Genomic DNA, 22,552 nt, shown 5'->3' on the forward strand with positions numbered 1-22,552 from the left:
AAAAAAAAAAAGAAAAGAAAAAAAAAATAGTAGAAGACGAACAGAGCATAGCACATCAATTTAAGGGAGTGGAGAGGCGGCTCATTGGTTAAGACATCTCTGCGCCTCTGTGCTTGCAGCAGACCTGGCTTGGTTCCTAGCACATACATGATGACTCAGAGCTGTCTCTAACATCAAGTCCAAGGTATTCAGTGCTGTTTGACCTCTGTAGACACTGCATGCACATGATGCACATGCATATAGGATAGCACTTACAAATACTGCTATTAAAAAGCTATAATTGCCCGGGCAGTGGTGGTGCATGCCTTTAATCCCAGCACTTGGGAGGCAGAGGCAGGTGGATTTCTGAGTTTGAGGCCAGCCTGATCTACACAGTGAGTTCCAGGACAGCCACGGTTACACAGAGAAACTCTGTCTCGAAAAAACAAACAAACAAACAAACAAAAAAGAAAAACAAAAAACAAAACAAAAAGCTATAATTGTGCTTTGTAATTATGAATAGTTTATTTGTGAAAATGTCATAAACTTTATAAAATTCTCAAAGACACCAAGAAAAGTTGGGAGTATAGTCAGTTTAAGGAATGTAGAAATAATTAGTAAGATTATACAGAATGAAAGCTGTGCCATCAGTCTAAGATAGGCCTGCTCTGCCCACACAACTGGGCAAGTGACATGAATAGTCTCCTTTAAGATGATGTTTTCAGGCTAGCCACTATTAATAGGTTTATACTGTATTAAGTATTTTAATTCAGCAACATCCCGATTAGTTCTCATTTGTTCTGTTAGTTACAGAAATAACCCCCAATGTAGCATTTAGCACCTACCTGCTCTGCTCTTTTTGCTAATTCACGCTGTATTTTCCTCTTTTCTAACAGATCCTGCTCAATTCTGCGTTTTCTTTCTTCTTCTGTTCTCTTCCTTTGTTCTTCCTGTCTGTGTTTCTCCATTTCATCGAATTTACCTTTAACTGTCCCTAAACACACACACACACACACAAAAACAACAACAACAACAACAGCAAAACTCTTGGATAGTTTGTCATGTTTCTTTCTCTTACAATCCCATTTATATTTATAGCCCTCAAGGCTTCTTACCTGTTAGCTTTGGGACATAAGCCTTTTCTATTTTAGGAGAACTCTCTTCCTCATCATCAGAAGCAAGCATTTCTTTAATCTAGGTGGTTGAATAAATAAATATGAACACGTTTCAAAATTAGACTAGATTATATTAGAATAGTCCCTCTGCCCCACACTGCAGAAAAAACCCTCTAGGATATCCCATGGATTCCTGAAACCACAGGTAATGCTGCGCCCTGTGCATGCTGCTTTTTCTTGTATGAAAATTATATTCATATAAGAAAAATATATTTTAGGCAAGGAAGAGACTAAGAACAAATAATTATAAAGGGAAGATTATAAAAATAGTGTAATGGGATTTATTTAAAGCTTCTGTTTGCTTCTTGGCTGAATGTTTTGGACCATGTTTGACTGCAGGCAGTGTAAAGAGTGGGAGACTGGCTGGGCGGCAGTGGCGCAAGCCTTTAATCCCAGCACTTGGGAGGCAGAGGCAGGCAGATTTCTGAGTTCAAGGCCAGCCTGGTCTACAGAGTGAGTTTCAGGACAGCCAAGGCTATACAAAGAAACCATGTCTTGAAAACACCAAAAAAACAACCAAACAAAAAAAGAGTGGGAGGCTGCAGATAGGGACAGATGAGCACACAGAAGTCAGCTCACAGACATCGAAAGCAATGTTAACCATAGTCGGTATGAAATGTTAGTGGAAATAATGCATAAATATGAAGAACATGAAAATTTTCACAAGAATAAAATAAAATAAAATGACCTCCTGCTTTCTCCTGTTCCACTCTCTCTCTCTAATATATTGTTCTTTTCTTCTTTGCTTTTCGTCTCTAGATCGCCTTTGGTTTCTTTCTTCCCTGGCCCTCTGCATGGCTTCAAATTTATCCTTTACATCTCCCTTGCCAAGTTTTGGCACATAGGATTTAGGGACAGGTTTAGATGAAGAAAGCAGAATCTTTGTTAGAAGAGAAGAAAGAGAAGAAAGTTTTAAAAAAAATGAAATTAGGCAAAGATAAGAACAAGATACAATATTTATCAAAACATAGAAATGAGTTTCAAATCTTTATTTGGATCATCACAGCATGAGTAGATGTTCTCTAGAACTTAAGTTGAATTTACAGAAAATATGAGAGCAGAAATTTTGTTAAATCAAAAATTTTCAGAAATGAAACCCTAATTAGTGGTAGCCTTTTACTGAGGTTGAAGACCAGTAAAATATAAAAATCAAATATTGAACTCTAATTAAAAAGAGCCCATGTTATTTTCCCACCATGTTATTAAAGACTCTAACACCAGTCCCTTACAAATTAAAAAAGTTAGTCTCAGTAAAGTGTATGAATTTGGAAACAAAGCCTAAGATTAGGCTGTTGAGGTAAAGTGCATATTGCAGATAGCCCTATTGCTGTCACACAGTCTGGGCAAAGCTGAAGGCCAGTCGGCCCCACAAGAGGGAATTCATCTCTCCCTTCACACCACCCCTTGTAACTTCCAAAAACCCATTAAAGTGCACAGGGTGGCTACACCAACTGCATAGACTAGGCTCTAAAAGGAAAACCATAAAGAAAGAAGTCTGATAGGAGACTAGAGAAATGGTTTCCCTATTCTAAAACTAAGAATGAAGATTCTTTTCATCTTTTTTAGAAGTTTGTTTCTGAAAGAAGTTTCTGTAAATAAAATTGAGTGTCAGAATGCCAAATCTCTCCTAAAGATCTGCCACAGATCACGTGGCACAGATCACGTGGCTGATCTGCCCCTCATGATTTCTTAGTTTGTCACTTTTGAGTGTCAGCATCTGGGATCTCTCAATTCTCAGTAACCACAGCCAAGAAACTGAAAGGGAAAAAAATTTAAAAGGACTTTTACTGCAGTTTTTAGAAGATGCTAAGTGTCCTCCTCCTAAAACTGAATTATCACCTCCAAAGGTCCAAGCCTCATTAAAACAATGAAATAATCATTTCTAAGACCACTGTATTTAAAATTCACTGCCTTGCAGAAGTTCAATATGCTTGTTTCCCAGAACCCAGATAAAGTAGTGACCCAAAACAGTGCATACACTGAACCTTCTGTCTTTGTACATCCTGATATTAGCAACTACAAACTCCTAACCATGACCTTTCCCACAATCCTTCAGTCAAACGTGTATTATTGCTCAGCTCTTCCTCCTGGCCTTTCCAAGTCTCCTCCTGCCTCTCTCCACCCCACTTACACGCACACATGCACACACGTACGTGCACGCACGCACACACATACACACACACACACACACACACACACATGCACAGATTTTGAAATTTACTTACCTCTGCCTTTTGTGAAACGTCATTCATGTTTGCTATAAGTGGTTTTGGGCTGAAGCCTTGTATATTTTTGTACCTGCAAAATAATAATAATAATATAATAATAATAATAATAATAATAATAATAATAATAATAATAATAATATTGCTAGGCGTGGTAGCACAAACACCTTTATTCCTACCACTTGGGAGGCAGAGCAGGTCTACATGGTAAGTTCCAGGCCAGCCAGAGCTACATAGTGAAACCTTGTCTCAAACAATCAAAAGACAGTATTGTATATGAATTTTAATGACCTTACCTTTAATACATTTTATCAATATAAGCTTTTAAATATACAATTTGTATACAGATATAGAAATATATAACTTATATTTTAAATTTTAATATATTTATATAGAAATATAGAAATTTTATATTTCACTTCAAAAGTTCAAACAAGTAGTTGTGATAATCTTCAGCTCCTTTATGACTCGTGATACAGAAAATAAAAGGTGCATGGTTTAAAAAGCCCAAGGAAGTGTAGGGTCCTGAAGAGCTTGAGGAGCCCTCAAAGGCACCTGACAAGTGTGTACTGTATACTTACTCAGTTGACTATACTATAAGCACCAGATAGCTTGAGGATAGTTTGGCCATACTTCCTTTAAATTTATCCTTTTTGTTTCTTATAATCTGACTCTTTTAAATATGAACATACTTTGATCATAATAGAGCCTTTAAAAATGTCCCTTTCAAGCCAATCGTAGTGATGGTGGTGCTGGTATACATCTTTAATTTCACTGAATAATAGCCCATTGAATGTGGATCCATCCACCCAATGAAAAATATTTTGGTTACATCTCTTTTGGCAATTAAAGAAAAAAACCGATGTTAAACATCAACATGCAGGCCTTTAAATAGCGAAACTTAGCAGGGCAGTGGTGGCGCACGCCTTTAATCCCAGCACTTGGGAGGCAGGGGCAGGTGGATTTCAGACTGGTCTACAGAGTGAGTTCCAGGACAGCCAGGGCTGTACAGAGAAACCCTGTCTCGAAAAACAAAAATACAGCAATAACCAGGAGGACGTGTTTAGCATAGTCAGAGGACAAACTGACAAAGTGGTGCAAGTTGTTGCATCCCCACTAACAATGGCGGAGAACTTGGGCGTCCTGCCCATGCCCCTCCCTTGAGGCCACTGTTCTGGGTTAGGGTTATAGTGCTGACTGCTCTCTCATCTTAGTTGGCATTTCTCTGATAACATATGCTGCATTTTCCACATGCTCACTTTCCATGTGTATATCTTCTTTAGTGAAGTGCCTGTAGTCTTTGTTGCTTTGGGGGAGATTGTTGTTGTTGTTGTTGTTCTGTGTTCGAGATAAGGTAGCAAAGGTTGGCCTGAAACTTTTGATGCCTTCCAGCCTACCTCCTGAATGCTGGGACTAAAGGCATGGCCACCATACCCATAATATAGTCATCAGTCACTGATAGTACAGAAACCACGATTGCATTCATTACATCTCTCTCTGGTAGATGCTAAAGAATGGAGCCCCGAGTACACAGGCACTGTCCCTATCTCCTGTTCTTAGCCAATGCCTTGAAACCAGGTTTTTAATAGTCTACTTTCTTTCTGAACAGTTTAGTAAGATTTGAACCAGCTCTGACAGAACTGGAGAGCAGCTTATTTAGCTAGTGGCTTCATTCTGCACTCGTAGTCTTTACTGCTCTTCTAGACCCAGCACATTTTCTGCTCCCTGCCAAGGTTACAGGGGATCAGGTGCTTTCTGGAGCTTCCTTCCCACTATAATTAAAATAAATTCCATCAGAGAAAGCTTTACAGCATTCATGCAAAAACTGACAAGCCTGAAAGATCTTCTTTTCTTGATTCAACTTCTAGTGTGTTCGTGGGAGCTCCGGGGCATGTGTAAGCGCACATGCTTGTGTGTGCATGCATTTCTGTGTTTAGAGGTAGAGACAGTCTTTTATTGAACTCAGAGCTCACTGACTCTGCAAGGCTGGCCAGCCAGCGAGCTGCAGGGACCCACCTGCTTCTCTCCAGTGCTGGGATTGCAGGTATCTCTGTGCTCAACCTCTAATGTGGTGCTAGGGATGGAAAGTCGACCTTCACATTTGTGCAGCAAATGCTTCACTGTCTCTGTTTCCATTCTCACTATACACTACTTGGACAGGATTTTTGTTTGTTTGTTTGTTTTTGTTTGTTTGTTTTTTCGAGACAGGGTTTCTCTGTGTAGCATTGGCTGTCCTGGAACTCTCTCTGTAGACCAGGCTGGCTTCAAACACAGAAATCCACCTGCCTCTGCCTCCCAAGTGCTGGGATTAAAGGCATGCACCACCACAGCCCGGCTTAGACAGGACTTTTAAATCAATCTTTTGGAGACCTCAAATTCCAAATATCATGCATCAATCATGTACAACATTTTGGTACAATATTCACATGTCAACAGTGAAGTAATTGTGACAATCTTTGACTCATTTTTACTATCTTCCAATTTGGGCTTCTGTATATTACCAGCCAACAATTAAGTCCACAGGCAGGAACTTGTTTTCTATTGCAGAGGAACATATTTCAGCATGACCATGCTTACCAGATCACATGCTTTCTAGCTCACAGTATTCATATACGGCCTATAACATTGATACTATCCATTCAACAGTTCACTTTTCTCCACAACCTTGGCAACTATTTTCAAATTACCAACTCCTTTTCAATAGGTGCCAAGGTTCAATGAAAACATAGTTACCATCACTGCTATATGGCAAATATTCTAATGTAGTTTCTGTGAAATGTTTAACTACCGCAAATGACCAGAATAATAACTTTACGTATACATTCTTGGTAACGGTAGAATCTTAAAGTTCCACAGTCATGCTTAGCAATGATTCTTTTGAGCTGAGTCTCGAGAGTCAGCAGTGTGCTCTCACCCAGGGTCTAACAGCCCCTTCCTCTCTGGACTTTCCTCCTTGGGTCTGTCCCTGAGGGTACTGGCAGCATAGTGCCCCTTGGGAAAGTCATCTTCTGACCTTCACACGCACACACTAAAGCACCCCCTACTCCCACTGATGATGATCTTTAAAAGTAATATAGAATAGATAACCATGGATCCTGGAGCACTGGCTCAGCACTTGCACACATTGTGGCTACAGAGGACCTGGGTTTACTTCCCACACTCATGGCAGATTGACTCATCTCTTAACTGTAGTTCGAGAGACTTCAACGCCCTTTTCCAGTTCTGCAGACACCAAGCATGTTTGTGGTACACAGACACATGAAATAAATAAAGCTTTAAACTAATATATGTATAAATTCAGAAATGTTTGCTGAGTATCTTTCTGTAGTCTGTTAGGGTATTTCCACAGTCATATTTATACAATGACAAACAGGATAAGCTCTCAAAGAACTGAAAGTCTAGATAGGATACAATAGAACCATAAATAATATAAGGGTCTCATTAAAAGTACTTATTTAAGTCAGGCGGTGGTGGCGCACGCCTTTAATCCCAGCACTTGGGAGGCAGAGGCAGGCGGATTTCTGAGTTCGAGGCCAGCTTGGTCTCCAGAGTGAGTTCCAGGACAGCCAGGGCTACACAGAGAAACCCTGTCTCGAAAAAAAAGAAAGAAAAGAAAAAAAAGTACTTATTTACTTATTTGTGGAGAAGTGTGGTCATTCCTGTGCCACAGGACACAGAGGTTAAAGAACAACTTTCAGCAGTTGGGTTCTCTCCTTCTACCATGTGGAGCTCAGGGATGGAACTCGGGTGCCCAGGCACGGCAGAGCCTACTCTCTAGGCAAAGCTTCTGTTTACAGATAAGAAAGTGCATTAGTAATACAAGGATGTAAAAAATGGAGCTCTCCATGAAGGAGGACTTTTGAACACTAGGAGTTTAGGGCTCAGTACAGGCCTACTTTTGAAGATATTGATAACTTTTGTTTTATACATTTATCTACAGATATGATTAAATAAATACTTACTAGTTCACCTAAATAAAATTGAAAACACTTTTATCATCTGAAAACAACTATCTTCCAAAATAAAGAAAACACAGAGTTGTTTTATAGGTTTGAAAATCTCTTTTCTATCTAGCCTAACAAGAGAAATACATTCTTTCGTTTGATTGTTTTTGTTTTTCTCGAAACAGGGTTTCTCTGTGTAGCCCTGGCTACCCTGGAACTCACTCTGTAGACCAGGCTGACCTCGAACTCAGAAATCCACTTGCCTCTGCCTCCCAAGTGTTGGGATAAAAGGTGTGCGCCACCATAGCCGGTCAAGAAATACATTTTTTTAAAACTTTTATTGCATTATAATGAGGAGAAATACATTATATCTGCTTCTACACTCAAATTACTACAACATGTCATCTTAATCGAAATGTATAGAGAAAACATGCCCTCACACAGGTTGTGTAACTTCAGAAGGGTGATGGATGTCCTTAACTTTACAGGACAGGTTCTGAGCCCACCTTCTGAGAGTCACTGAACGTATAGAAAAAAAGCGTGCTATCAAATCAAGTCAATTCCCATTCTAGAAAGTAAAAATTTAGGGTAAGATCTCACTGTATTTAGAATGCTAAAGTAAAATTTGTTTAAACTCATTTTTTTAACCCAGTAACTGAATACCAGAGGATTTTCTTTCTAGGAGCATAGACATCTTTCTGACTCTAGTGTTAGAGTGACTTTTGTTGTCTAAACAGTCAGATGCAATATCTGTAGCTACCACCTGGGGGCAGCAGCATAACAACGCCATCCTATGCCGGTCTAATGAAATCCAGGGCAAACCCCTTAAAGCGTGAAGAACGTGAGCTAGAGAAATGGCTCAACTGCTCTTCCAGAGGACCCCAGGTACAAGTCCCTGCAGACATGTGGCAGGTCCCAAGCATCTCTATAACTCCTCTTCCCAGGTATTGAACTTGCTCTTCTGGTCTTTGCTGGCACTTGTACTCACACACATATATTCATACACACAAACAAGAAAATAAAGCTTCAAAAAAGAACTGGTCAGTACACTAGGTGTTAACACTTTTTATATATCTTATTCTGCTTGTGTCTATATTTGTGTCGTTGAATTCAGTCTTATGTGTGCCATGCATGTGTGTGTCAGAGGGCAGGTTCAGGGGCAGCCCTCACCTTCTACTTTGATTAAGATTGGTTTTCTCTTTTTCTTTTTTTCTTTTTTGTTTTTTCGAGACAGGATTTCTCTGTGTGTAGACCAGGCTGGCCTGGAAGTCAGAAATCCGCCTGCCTCTGCCTCCCAAGTGCTGGGATTAAAGACGTGCCCACCACTCCCCCTGCCTCTGCCTCCTGAGTGCTGGGATTCAAGGCGTGCCCACCACTGCCTGGCTGAGATGGGCTTTGTTGGCGGCTGCGTGTGCCATACTACCTGGCCCATGAGCTTCAAGGATGGACCTGCCTTGTCTGCTTCCCATGTCCCTTTAGGAATGTTGGGGATACTGATGTCAAGATCTAGCATAGCTTTATTTGGAGATTTGAACACGTGTCTTCATGCTTGCACAGCCAGTGGTTCACTAACTGACCTGGCTTCCCACTCCCAGCTCATTGTTTCCTAGGCTGTGTGAACTCAGGGTTTCACATGTATGAACTCAGCCACCAGGCTTTCCTCGCCCCCTCCCTGGAATTACTTGTCCTCAGATCTAGGGTTAACCCCTCCTTTGCCCTAGTTTTCTTCACATTTACATACGCAGCCAAAACATCTCAGCAGCAAACAATGTGCAAGACAAATTTGAAATCATAGTTGTCCTTCAAATATGGTCATCACATTGTTATATAATCTCAGGAGAGCAGAACTGTCCAGGCAGGGGCAGCTTTAAGTTTCCCTTCCCTCAATTCAAACAAATTCTTTGTCTTAGGCCCTGCCTCCCTGCCTCCCTTTGATGCGTACATGTAGGGATGAGGGTTTCACTGTATAACCCAGGCTGGCATCTGACTTCTCCCCCCACCCCCACCCCACCCCACCCCACTTTGTTTTTTTTTTTTTTCAAGTCTCACTTTGTAGCACTGGCTGGCCTAGAACTCTCTTTGTAGATTAGGCCTGGCCTAGTTTGTAATTTACAATCCTCCTGCTTCATCCTCCCCAGTGAGATCACAAGTGTCCACTGCCATGGTTTTGTTGGAACTTTTTTTTTTTTCTTCGAGACAGGGTTTCTCTGTATAGCCCTGGCCCTGGCTGTCCTGGAACTCACTCTGTAGACCAGGCTGGCCTCCAACTCAGAAATCCAGCTGCCTCTGCCTCCCAAGTGCTGGGATTAAAGACATGTACCACCATTGCCCAGCTTGTTGGAACTTTTAAAGGAACTTTTAAATGGAAAATTTAAGCATGTAAATAAATGTTAAATAAATGTTAAATGTTAAAACTAAGTATTTAAAAGAAACAACAAATTTGTTTTGAACTACATAAAGTTTAAGGCTAAATGTTTATCATTTTTCACTTATATAAAAACAGAGTCAGCTATAGGTAGTGCAAAGCTGTCATTGCAGGACTTGGGATGCCAAGGCAGAGGACTGCTGTGAGCTCCAGGCCACACAACAAGACCATGGATTAAAAGAAAAAAAAAAACCACTGGGCAGTGGTGGTACACTCCTTTAATCCCAGCACTTGGGAGGCAGAGGCAGGCAGATTTCTGAGTTCGAGGCCAGCCTGGTCTACAGAGTGAGTTCCAGGACAGCCAGGGCTACACAGAGAAACCCTGTCTCAAACAAAACAAAGCAAAACAAACAAACAAACAAAAAACCCTTACATATAACCATCTTGAACTTAATTCATGAAAATTACTAACAGGTAGGACGGTGCATGCCTAGCTCAGCACTCAGAAGCATGAGGCAGGGGCTACAGGTCAGGGCAGTGAGAGAGGGAAACAAAACTACACTCTAAAATCTGTCAGATACTTCACCACAGCTCAAGAGCAGGATGCTGGATCTCACCGTTCTGGTATCCTTTTGTTGCTGCAATAAATCACTGACCAAAAGCAAGGAGGGCAGGAAAAGATTTGATTTGGCTCACATCTCCTTATGGCCACTGAAGGAAACTGGAGCAGGAGCAGGAGCAGGAGCAGGAGCAGGAGCAGAACGGGAGGTGGGAGCTGTACAGAAATGCTGCATGCTGTCCGTCTCTGCCTCTCATTTGCTCATTGCCAGCTTCCTTATATAGCCCAGGACCACCTGGGCCCCCTAGGCCAATTAAAACAATCTCACACTGAATAGCCACAGACTAACCTAATAAAGATTGCCTGAAATTCTTCCATGCGACTCCAGGCCTTTGAGTTTATAGCTAATGCAAACTAGGGCATATTGTAAAATAGATGGCCAAACCCCCAACAAACTTTGCAGCCTACTCCGACATTCTCCTGTTATACCATTATTCCTTTACATGACTGTAATACTTTCCAAAGTATATCTATCACACTGGAGCCTTGGTAAGTAAAACTGCCGTGTTTGTCAATGCTGTGTGAGTTTCACACACCAGCAGGACACAGGGCGAGCTCACGGCATGCCTGAGCACAGGGAAAGAGGCAGAGAACAGTACTGCTGTGGGAATCCGCTCTCAGCCTAAATGAAAACTGGGCACTATTTCAAGGGCAGCCTTGCGCTAATTGCTCAGCTGCCATAGCAGGAAATAAAGTGGGAACGGTCATACTCCACAAGCCATCAAAAAAGCAAGCCAATGCACTGATTTCCATACCTACAATAACACTATTACCAAAATGTATACTCAAGGGGGTAAAGCTATGGCTCAGCAGTCAAGAGCACTTACTGCTTTGCAGAGGATCAGTTCCAGGGGTTTTGACTCCCTCTCCTGGCCTGTGTGGACACTGTACGCACATAGTGCACACATATACATGGAGTCAAAATGTACACAAAAATAAAAATACACTACCACAAAATAAGCCACACTACACAGTATTTAAATTAAAAATTAACAATTTCAAATATAATTAATTATTAAAACAGAAGAAAGACCAGGACAGAAAGTATACAAGCGATGTGGACCAGACTGGTCAAGAACAGAACAGAAACATGCGATTGTTAGTAGGTGACGTCATTTTCCTCTGACGAATAAAGGAAACCAAGATGTTTCGGCTCCATAATGAAAAGACAACCAGAGACTTCTGTAGTCACGTGCTTTGAACCCACATGTCCACGATTTGACAGTCACTGTCTTCAATCTCATAGGCACGTATAACTGATAGAATTTTTAAATATCTTTTATTCTTTTGGGGTTTTCAAGATAATAGAGCTTTGTCCCCACAAATGGAGCCTGTCAGTTCAGGCACTTGCCTTCTAAGCAAACTAAATCTCTCTATCGTGTCTCTATTATGTGCACTGGCTACCGTTAAACTAGCTCCGTAGACCAGGCTGGCCTTGAACTCTCTGCGTGTAGTTAATCTCTACAATGTACACACACAGCTGCTGTGCCTTTCCCAGTCTAAAGCTTCAAGTGAGACTTCAGGGCAAAGTCCTCTTCAAACCAGATAATACATTCCTCGGCTGATGCTAAATATAGTCTTCTCACGATGACATACATTTTGACAACGATCAGCCTTACATGTCAAAATTTCTAAAATAGCACAGATTCCATTTTAAGGTAAGCAGGAAAAACTGCTCCTTTGCATCACTGGAAATGTATTAAAACTGAACCGCATCAAAAACTGCAAGAAGGAAAACTAGATTTAAAATAATTTTGTAGAAGTTTTGCATTGTGCACTCCAAGTCAAATGCTGCAGGTAAAATACAAAATTGTCCACGGCTCTCCTTAAACCATTCCTCAAAAACATGAGGCAAAAGCCTGAGCTGGGCCTGAGGGTGCTGGCCTGTAATTGCAGCTGCTCTGGAGGCTGGGACTGGAGGGTCACAGTCATTCCTGCCTGAACTACGGAGTGAGTTCAAGGCTAGCCTGAAAACCTAATAAGACGCACAAGAAACAACTTAGAGGCGAAAGAGCTTGCCTAGCAGGCACCACTCCACAGAATGAAATGTTTATACTACAACCTCCGCCCCCACGCACAAACAAAAGACGTTCCTTCAGTTAATTATGCACTTTCCCCATACAAACACACCCAAACGCAAAACAAAACAAAACAAAAAAAACAGAGACATGCAATTTGGATTTTCTTACAGCGGCAGTTCAACATAAAAATGAATGATATTGGGGAAAATTTTATGTAGTTCACGCAATAGCGTGTGGCCAAGACGGTCTAAAAACTTTGTTTCACAATTCCGGAGACATACTTCTGATCCTCGTGCAGTGGGCCGCTGCTCCTCAAAGAATGACACTCCGGTCGCTTTGGTCAGAAAGGTGATTTCTTCATGGGGCTTCTTTTCTCTGTCTGTCTTTTTCCAAGGGTAGTCACTTTGTGAGGGCATATCATATGCTATTTTTACCATGTTATCTACGCTCAACTCCTAGTCCACATTGCGGCCTTAAAAATAAAATGCTTATCTCAAGCCACTGAGCAATCACCTAATCTCTCAATTTGCTCGTTCTTCATTGACACACACACACACACACAGAGGCGCTTGTCTATATGTGTATATAAACATATGCATATGTTGCATTTGAACATCTCAATATATTCATACGATGCCTTTACTCTGACTTTTAGAGCTAGCTGCTCAACCTTAAAGCATCTTGGCCTTGGGGAGCAATTTGGAGACCAGGCATGGCAGGCTAATAAGTCCCTCATTTCCCAGCTCCCACGGGGACCCATCCGCAATTTCTTTAAAATCGCAGCCACTGCCGGCGAAGCCCGCAGTGGGCACGTGTTGGGTGCCACAGTGAACTCGCTCGCTCGGACCCTAGGGGTCCCCGGCTCCCTGGAAACACTCTGTCCCAAACTCAGCCGCCCAGATGCAGGTTGGAGCAGAAGCGCCCGGGCCTGGCTAGGGACCCCCTCAAACCCCGCAGCCGAGGCCGGTCTGGCCGAGCGCAGGCTACCCCGCTGGCCCGGAGCCCCGCCGCGCCCGCCCGCCCAGCCCAGCCCTCCTACCCGCCTGCCGCCGCCGGGGCGCCGCTCCTCCCGCTCCGCGCTGCGCGTCCGGCTCTGCGCGCTGCCCCCGCCGCTCCCGCCGCCGAGCCCGCTGGCCGCCGCGCGCCAGCAGCAAGTTTCCATAAAAGTCCTGGTGCGCAGCGGCTCCCGCATTCCAGACGGGCCCTGCGCCCGCCGCAGCTGTTCCCGGCCCAGGCCAGTCCCCACCCCCACCGCCGCGCAGCACGGGGTGGAGAGTCACCCAGAAAGAAGAGGGGCGCTGGCTGCCACCGCAGGCTGCCTGCTGGCAACCCGCCCGCTGCCCTCAGACTCTTTACCTGCCCTAGTAGCCCATAAAACTGACTTCTGGCCAGCTTCCCCTTTTCTACGGAAGGGATGGGGCAGTGTGAAAACGCTGACTGTCTGTCTGTCGCTCCTCTCTAACCTCGAGGAGAGGGAACTGGAAAAGACGCCTACCTAGCGGGATAACTGCTCACCTTTCCCTAGCTGAAGGCTACAATTCTGCGCTTCCACGAAAACTACACTTGAGTGTGAGAGGCAAGCCCAGCTGAGGCCTGTTTGGATAAGGAGAGGCCCCACTTCTTCACTCTATCAAAAACAACAAACCGAGGGGCATATAGCTCTATGAGTAGCATGTTTGTGTCACGAAACAAGGCCCCACGGTCACCTCCCAGGACCACACAACAAAAACAGCATTAGGGAAACAAGTTAGCCATTGCGGGGGTGGGAGGGAGAAGGGGTGGGGGTTGGTGGGGAGGGGGCATCCCAGCACTTAGGAGGCCAAGGCAAGAGCAGAATTCCAAAGCTAGCCTTCACTAGAGAGAGTTTGAGGACAGCCTGGGCTTCAATAGGCCATCTCTCAGAAATCCCCAAGCGGGAAACAAAGTCAGAGGCATCGAGGTAGGTGACCCAGGGACAAAGGGAACCACTTCTGATTTCATTAGCAGACAGACCAAAGCTTAGGTGGTTTTTTGCTCTTGAATAGCGGTTTGCCGTCCCACCCCTCACTCCACCCTTCAGTACTTCACCTGTTCTGTCACCGGAATGTCCACAGCTTCATACTCCCTTCCTGTAAGACCCTTTCCCGGCTCCCAGCCTAATGTGAGCACGCCCTTTGGCCCTCCATTTGAGCCTTGCCTCTCCTGGAAGCTCCTCCCAGCGCTCTCCAGGTTCAAGGCAATACTGGTGGTGTCTTTTCTTCTCTGTGCACTTATAATTGTATCTTTATTCTGAATTTTTAAAAAAACTAACTGGTGCCGGGCGATGGTGGCGCACGCCTTTAATCCCAGCACTTGGGAGGCAGAGGCAGGTGGATTTCTGAGTTCGAGGCCAGCCTGGTCTACAGAGTGAATTCCAGGACAGGGCTACACAGAGAAACCCTGTCTCGAAAAACCAAAAAAAAAAAAAAAAAAAAAAAAAAAAAAAAAAAAAAAAAAAAAAAACTAACTGGAAACCCATGAGAGCTAAAGTGATCCCTTCTGAGGGAAGCTCCTCACTAGGCCCACTTTAAAAAAAAAAAAAGATTTATTTATTTATTTTATTTATAAGTACATTGTAGCTGCCTTCTGACACACCAGAAGAGAGCATCGGATCTTTTATGATGGTTGTGAGCCACCATGTGGTGTGGTTGCTGGGAATTAAACTCAGGACCTCTGGAAGAGCAATCAGTGCTCTTAACGCTGAGCCATCTCTCAAGCCCTTCATTCTGACTTTTAAAGGATGAGATTTTGTATTTCTACCCAATAGCCTCATCAGATTATGCAAAACTGTCCATTCTCTCCATAAACACCGAGAATATCCGGCTGTGCCTCAGGTAGTGTAATTGTCAATGGAATAGAATGTTCTCAATCTGTGGGTCATGACCCCTTTGGGGTCACATAAGACCATCAGAAAACACAGACGTTTACATTATAATTCATAACAGTAGCAAAATTACAGTTGTGAAACAGCAACAAAAAGTTTTACTTCGGGGAGTCATAACATGAGGGACCGCATTAAAGGGTCGCCCACGGCACTGGGCACTGGGAAGGTTGAGAATGGCTGCTCCGGAACCACGGGAGAGTCTCCGAGAGGGACTGCGTAGCTGCAGTCCACCTGTTTCTCAATCGGGCTCCTTTAGACGGCTAGAAGCACCTTCAGGTGGGCTTTAGACGGCGAGAAGCACCTTCAGGTGGTTCTGCCTTCTGCCTTGACTCCACGTCCTGGCCTGTGTGGAAGAGGAGCTCTCACACGTGCATTCCCTCACTCCTCCTTGTCTTTAAAGACAGGGTCTCCATATGGCACCTGAGCTGGCCTGGAACTGGGTATGTAGTCCAGGCCTCTGCTGCGATTAACGCTGAGTCACCACGCCTGGCCCCCTGTCTGTCTCTGCTTTTGACCTTGAATGTGATGACCACTAGTCCAAAATGGCCGACGGTGACCTGGAACTGAGCTTAGTAAGGCTGTTGTCCCTTCCACTGTGAGAGGCTTCCAGCGGTAGAAAGGATGATTTTGACACAGAGCACAGAAAAGTTGCCTGTCCCCAGCATTCCATCATCCATTCAACATGACCAGTCTCAGACATCCCACAGCAGTGAGGACACTCCTGCTCTCAGGGAGCACAGACTCCAGTCTCAGACATCCCATAGCAGTGAGGACACTCCTGCTCTCAGGGAGCACAGACTCTCTCAGAAGAACAGAAGTACACGTGGGAGTTACGGCCGTGCTTCCTGATGCCCAGCATGGCCAGCCTCCAGTGAGACGCTGAGGAACAGGAGGCAACATATTGGTGCTTCTCTTACTGTAACAAATCATCCGAGGCCAGATTGACTTCAAAGTTACTTGCGGTTTGTTTTGCTCATCATTCTAGAACATGGCAGTAGGATCAGCTTGAGTTTGATGTGGACATCGGTTCAGGTGGCACACATTAGCACAGAATTTGTGGGAGAGATCACATATAGAGACGGGAAAGCTTAGTGTAGGAGGGGCTGGTAATGAGGACTGTAGAGCCCAGTTCTTCTTTTGCACAGGTGTGGTGTGCATGTATGTATGTGTTGATATGTGGATGGACACGTGTGCATGTGGAGGTGCTGTTTGCTTAGGAAGGCCATCTGCCTTCTTGAGTCTCTGACTGGAGCTCACCGAGCGAGACTGGCTGAGCAGCAGCTGCAGCCTGTCCTGTTTCCTCCGCCCCGGTGAGCACCACCGTGTCTGACATTTGTACACGTAGGCAATGAGGACTGATCTTGGGTCCTCAGGATTGCAAGGCAGTCACTTTTCTGACTGAATTCTCTCCTCAGCCCTAGCAGCCCCTCCCTGAAAGGCCTTAAAGGCTCTACTATGGTTTGTCACCTCAAAACCCAGCGCCCACACACAGTTTACATGAATGAAAAGAGCCACATCTCCACCACAGGAGGCAGAGAAGTCTGTAAAGAATTTAAGACCTGAACATCTGGGAAAGAGTCAGTGCACACAAAGATCTCATCTAACAAGTGCTAGGAACGATGAGGAGGCTCGTGTGGTTGAAGCATAAAACAGGACTGGTAAAATAACAGCAGCAAGGTGGGCGGGAGCTGAGGTACGGAAGCTCTTGTGGGCACCGTATGGATTTTGACTTCACTCTAAGATAGGGAGCCGAGGGGGATCTTGGACAGAGTAGTGGCATGCTATATCCTGTCTGTGGCACATTTGATTTAGCAGATAGACAAACGTGGTGAGGGAGGAGGTGGGAGACAGAGCGAGGGGTCTGTAGAACTAAGATGAAAGGCAATGGCGTTTGCTGGATGGAAAAGAGTGGGACCGCTTGGCTTGTTCCAGACAGAACTAGTTGGCTTTGGTGAACAGACTCTCTGCCAGCTCGGAAGGCAGGTTTCTGGCCTTCAAACCTAGGAAAACTGTTCTGGTGGGGAACACTGTGGCAGCCAACAGTTGGTGGAGGTCAAGATAGGTTAAGTTTTGACATCTAAATCTGGGATTACTAGAAACTCAAGATTTACAAGTATGTATATGAACTCCTGCTGTATTTATCCTGAATCAACTGGGCCTGTTCCCAACCTGTTTAGTTGTATTTTGTGGTCCTGGGATTCAAACCTGGACCTTACACGTGCTCAGGGAGTGCTCAACCACTGAACTATACCTTCAGCCTTCTTTCAAATTAGACAAACATTACAACAATTAACAAAGAAGCAATGTTAAGGCTTTGAAATGAACCGATAAAGACAAATAGCTGCTGGGTGGTAGTGGCACACACCTTTAATCCCAGCACTTGGGAGGCAGAGGCAGGTGGTTTCTGAGTTCGAGGCCAGCCTGGTCTACAGAGTGAGTTCCAGGACAGCCAGGACTACACAGAGAAACCTTGTCTCAAAAAACCAAAAAAAAAAAAAAAAGACCAAACAAACAAAAAAAAACCCAGGCAAATAGCTTATAACACTTAGCCACCAAGATCAAGAGTGCAGTTGTAATCTAACAGGTACAAACATGGAGCTAGTGAAGGCTCTCCAGCCATTGTTCCTAGGGGTTGCCGTGGCTGGAGAAATGGCTCAGAGGTTAACAGCACTGACTGACTGAGCACTGACTGATTGCTCTTCCAGAGGTCCTGAGTTCAATTCCCAGAAACCACGTGGTGGCTCATGTGGATCCGATGCCCTCTTCTGGTGTGTCTAAAGAGAGCAACAGTGTATGGTTAACCCTGAAAGCATACATACAAGTAACATATGGGCTCAACAGGTTATATTTAGGAACATACACGTGAATATACAAACACATATATGTATGCAATAACAATTGATTAAAAACAAGGCCATAAATCTGAAAGAGTGGAGACAGGTATCGCGTTTGCTGGGAAGAACAGGGAGGATATCACAATTAAAATATAATTTCAAAACCAACATCAAACAGGCACGAAGGGATGCTGGGTATGGGGCACATGAACTGGAGAGATAGAGGCAGCCTGGCATCTAAAGCTTTGTCTACATCATGAGTTCCAGGGCAGGCTGGGCTTCATAGTGAGGCCTATCAAAGGCAAAAAGCAAGAAGCTAGAGAACTGCAGGGTGTGCACTGGCCACGCTCACAAGTGTGAGACCCTGGCCATGACTTTGTTTGAACGTTCTGGCACGCCACATGACAACTGGAAGGGAGTGTGGCTTGAGCAGCAAATGTACATTGGCACAGCATGGACCAATGCTCCAACTCACAGCTTCAAGCCATAACAAAAGACTGGCTGGGAACGTACATGTACTCATTTAAAATTTAAGAAGTTCAAGTGTGGTGGCATACCACATTAAGCCCAACACCTAGGAGGCAGATGAATCACTATGAGTTTGACACTAGACAAGTCTGCATAGTGAGCTCTAGCCTACACACTGAGACCCTCGCTCAAAAAATCCAAAATTAAACTAAACTGACATTAAGCTAGAGTTGCTACATTGTTTTTGTATAAGACTATTTATCATTAGTAATCAGTTTGTCAAACGAGTTGGAAGTGCTTTTACCAGCAAGCCATTTTTCAGGCTCAACTTAGGATTTGAACTGTGGTCCTCCGCAGCAAGACCCTGAACGATTTTGCCTCCTGCAATTAGACTACGTTGAGTTCTACCACACCGTGTCATGGTTGGTGTCATTCAACCAGCACAGCATGTAACAGCAGTTGCAGTCCAAATCTAGGCATTGCCAATGCTGGGAAGGTGCTCTGTGGCTGATGAACTTTCCCCGCTGTCCTGACCACCTGACTTCTAATCCACAGAACCCACGGGAAAGCCAGACTCAATAGGGGATGGGCCTGGAATCCCAGGTGCCCTTCCACTGGAAGATGAAAGATTTGCTGGAAGCTACGGGCCAGCTAACCTGTAAGATGTCTCAAAGTGAAGACTCGTACCCAGTGCTGTTCCCTGACCTCTGACCTCTGACCAGATGTGCACCAGGGACTCAGGAGTGCTTCCTAAGCTGTGTGCAGCCCACCCTCCTCCCCAAACACTACCTTCCACACCAGCACTGCCTCTCCGCTTGCTTTCCTTCCTTTACATGGGGGAAGAAGTCACTTGAGTGTTCTAAGGCACCAGGAAGCTCTGTTCAGAGCCCAGTATGTAAGGAATTCTGGGCTCCGGTCTACAGCCAGCAAGGGCAGAGGCCTGCTGACAACAGGCCTGCTGAGCAAATCTTAGGGGCAAATCTCCTTACTATGCTGTTTCCACCACAGACACTTGATACAGGGTAACAATATTTTAAAGATTTACTTGGCTCGTAATTCTGGGAGCTTGGATGGCACTGGCATGCAAGTAAAGATCCCTGCTTGTATGACAGGATGGTTGGCAAACAGGGAGTTGTGCGTGCTCCCTTAGAGCACCCTGCCTTGGGAGACCATGCCCGCAGGCAAACCGAAACCCTCTAGAAGGCAGAGCCACAAAACCTAATTGCTTCCCATGAGGTCCCACCACCTGAAGGTTCCATGGATCACCTCATGGTACCACAGGAGAGAAGCTTCCAGCACACAGACCTTGGGGGTTCAGCAGCGACACTGTGGGACGTGTACTTTCCTAGTGTACAAATGGCAAGGTGGCTCTCAGAATCCAAGTACTGTGGTGTTATTTCAAACCGCAAGTTCCGAGTTCTGAAACCTCCTATATATAAATGTGCCAGGAGAGCTTTTGACACATGGACAGTCAGAAGTAGGATCTGAGTGATGTCTGATGTGGCTGTGGCTTTGCTATGGCTTTTAAGGAAAGGATGAAAGGCCCATCAGGAAGGTGTGCTCAACTTTGCTGTACTGGAATCCAGCTCTGCCTTGCCCAAGCGATGAAGGTTACGGGAGGGTTTTTGTTGTTTTGATGTACAGAAAGCCAGTAATCTGAGACGACCCAAGATCTGTACATTAGATCAAAGACAGCAGAGAAGAGCAAGGGACCAAATGGGAATAAATGCCATGGTAAAATATGAAAAGAATACAGAAAACATGAAAAAAAATGATGTCAAAAGCTGTGTCAGAGCTACAGGGAGGATGGCCCAGAGACTAATGTTTATGAAGAGTGAGGAGCAGCGGGGACAAGCGCAGACAGAGTGTTCACAAAGGCTGTAGCCAAGGATGGGTGTAATGACAGACATGACCAACTATGGAGGGCTTCTTAAACATGCCAGGATTCTGTGAGGTGTGTGTGCACACCTTTAATTCCAGCACCCAGGAGGCAGAGAGAGGTGGGACTCTTGAGTTTGAGGCCAGCCTGGTCCACAGAATGCCAGGATAGCCAGAGCTACCCAGAGAAACCCTGACTTGAAAAAAAAAAGAAAGAAAGAAAGAAATGTCTTTGTGATGCTGAAGTGGAGAATCATAGAGGACAGAGATGATACTTAGACCAGAAATTTGGATCTGGATGACACAGGACTCCATCATTCTTCCCCTGCATCTCTGAGAGTAGAGAGTCAGCTCCTGTCTGACCTGATCAGAGAGGTCAGTTCATATATTTAACAAGTTTAAAAATAAAAAAGGACTGGTAGTGTGCGCCTACAATCCTGGCACTTGGGAAGCAGAGGCAAGAGAATCCAGGGCTGGATCGGACTTTCTTACATGCACGCGCGTGCTCGTGTGAGGACACACACACACACACCCCCAAAAGAAACAAAGAATTTAAGAAATAGGAGCCGGGTTGAAAGTCACTGATGAAGAGGAATCATGCACACTTATCACTTCATCCACTTTCTCTGTTTGATGACCTTATTCACTGAAATATTTCAATCAAAAAAAGAATACCAAAATTTTATTAATCACAATGCTATCTTTATTTCCACAGCAGCATAAACGATATTTGGTAGTATTCTACGTTTGATTTCAGTCTTCCTTCTCTCTGCCTACCTCCGTGGCCTCACATGAAAGGGCAGGCCTGCGGAGGTGTCTGAGCCAGATCACAGAAAGCATGACTGACACACACAGCCAGCACATCCATCCAGCACTAAGGCGCCATCGCTGGGTTATCTGGCTCACTCCTGTGCCTGTGGGGGCGGGGCTGTTGTCTGCACTGCGGTGATTTACTCATATACAGACTACTGAGTTCCGGCCTCACAGTGAAGAGACAGATAGGCTAAGGTCAGTCAAGAAGACCATGACGTGACACAGGCATTAAGAACAAAGCAGTCCATATTTCCATTTATTACAGCACATAAACACTTACTCTTACATACAGATTTCTTAATTTAAAATTTCACATATTTTAATTCAGGCTAATTCTCATAGTTTAAAATTATAACTCAATTAACTATGTTAATTATTAATAATGTTCATATTAAAAATAAAAACCAGCGTTATAAACATTGCTTCCAGTCTGGTCACGACAGGCTGTGGAGAAGCTTGTCACCACTTTCCCCCCTCCCTCTGGCCTTCCTCATTTCTAGGCTAACTGCTGGAAAGTAAAGGAGGCAGCAAACGCTGCATCCCAAAGCCAAGAAACATCTGAAAATCCTTCAATAGTCAGTTAGCTCAACGAATCACCAGAATCATGGTGAAATCATGTCAGGAGACAGATACAGCTCTTTGGAGCTTAATTTTACAGAATAGAAAACTTGGCTTCTTGTAAAAAAAAACAAAAAAAAAGAGAGAGAGAATTCTGTTTCGTCATTCCATGAACATATATTGTTAACCTTCGGGAAGAAATAACTACCTTTTTAGTTGAACAAGAACATAGAAAAACAAACAAACAAAGGAAAATAAATCAACTGAATTATCAGTTTTTCTTCCAGAAAAGAGGAACCGGCTATTTTTTTGAGGTTCACCTCTCCACCCTGAACATCTTGCCCGCGGCAGCCATCTCCAGTTCCCACCATGAGTTCATTAGGCTGGTCTTTTCTGTTCCCCCCAACAGGTTCTAGCCTAGTTAGGTCTTTTGTTTTTATCTGTTAAAGCATTGCTTCTTTGTTTAATTTTAAGGCAAATAAAACCTGGTGAGTATATCTTAAGTATTTTTCTTTCTTTCTTTCTTTTTTTTTCTCCCCGAGACAGGGTTTCTCTGTGTAGCCCTGGCTGTTCTGGAATTCACTCTGTAGACCAGGCTGGCCTCGAACTCAGAAATCCACCTGCCTCTGGGATTAAAGGCATGCACCACTATCTTAAGTATTTTTCAACAGTCAGAGCCAGAGATGTTCTTTTTAAAAACTTATTTTCCTTTAAAAAGTTAAGCTTTCCAAAACCCCCACCAAAGATTTTTCTCCTACATTTATTGCTCCC

The 22,552-nt window shown here is 44.1% G+C and overlaps 1 protein-coding gene across 9 annotated transcripts in view; it reads right to left on the reverse strand.

The window, feature by feature from the left end:
- Nexn (nexilin F-actin binding protein) overlaps positions 1 to 13,536 on the reverse strand; it is a 32,328-nt gene extending 18,792 nt beyond the window's left edge. The window contains exons 1-6 of one of the 9 annotated variants that reach the window (XM_031375875.1): positions 13,368 to 13,536; positions 12,610 to 12,707; positions 3,380 to 3,452; positions 1,843 to 2,034; positions 1,095 to 1,173; positions 825 to 973 (exon numbers count right to left, since the gene is read on the reverse strand). In XM_031375875.1, coding sequence (XP_031231735.1) covers positions 825 to 973; positions 1,095 to 1,173; positions 1,843 to 2,034; positions 3,380 to 3,406 — 447 coding nt within the window. In that variant the 5' untranslated portion in view covers positions 3,407 to 3,452; positions 12,610 to 12,707; positions 13,368 to 13,536. Of the gene's footprint in view, positions 1 to 824; positions 974 to 1,094; positions 1,174 to 1,842; positions 2,035 to 3,379; positions 3,453 to 7,012; positions 7,042 to 12,496; positions 12,590 to 12,609; positions 12,731 to 13,367 lie in introns of those variants that run through there. The other 8 variants (XM_031375876.1, XM_031375874.1, XM_031375880.1 and 5 more) reach the window with 8 other exon arrangements.
- Positions 13,537 to 22,552: the final 9,016 nt, after the last annotated feature.

Source organism: Mastomys coucha, unplaced genomic scaffold (assembly GCF_008632895.1).
Source record: "Mastomys coucha isolate ucsf_1 unplaced genomic scaffold, UCSF_Mcou_1 pScaffold16, whole genome shotgun sequence".
Taxonomy (NCBI): domain Eukaryota; kingdom Metazoa; phylum Chordata; class Mammalia; order Rodentia; family Muridae; genus Mastomys; species Mastomys coucha.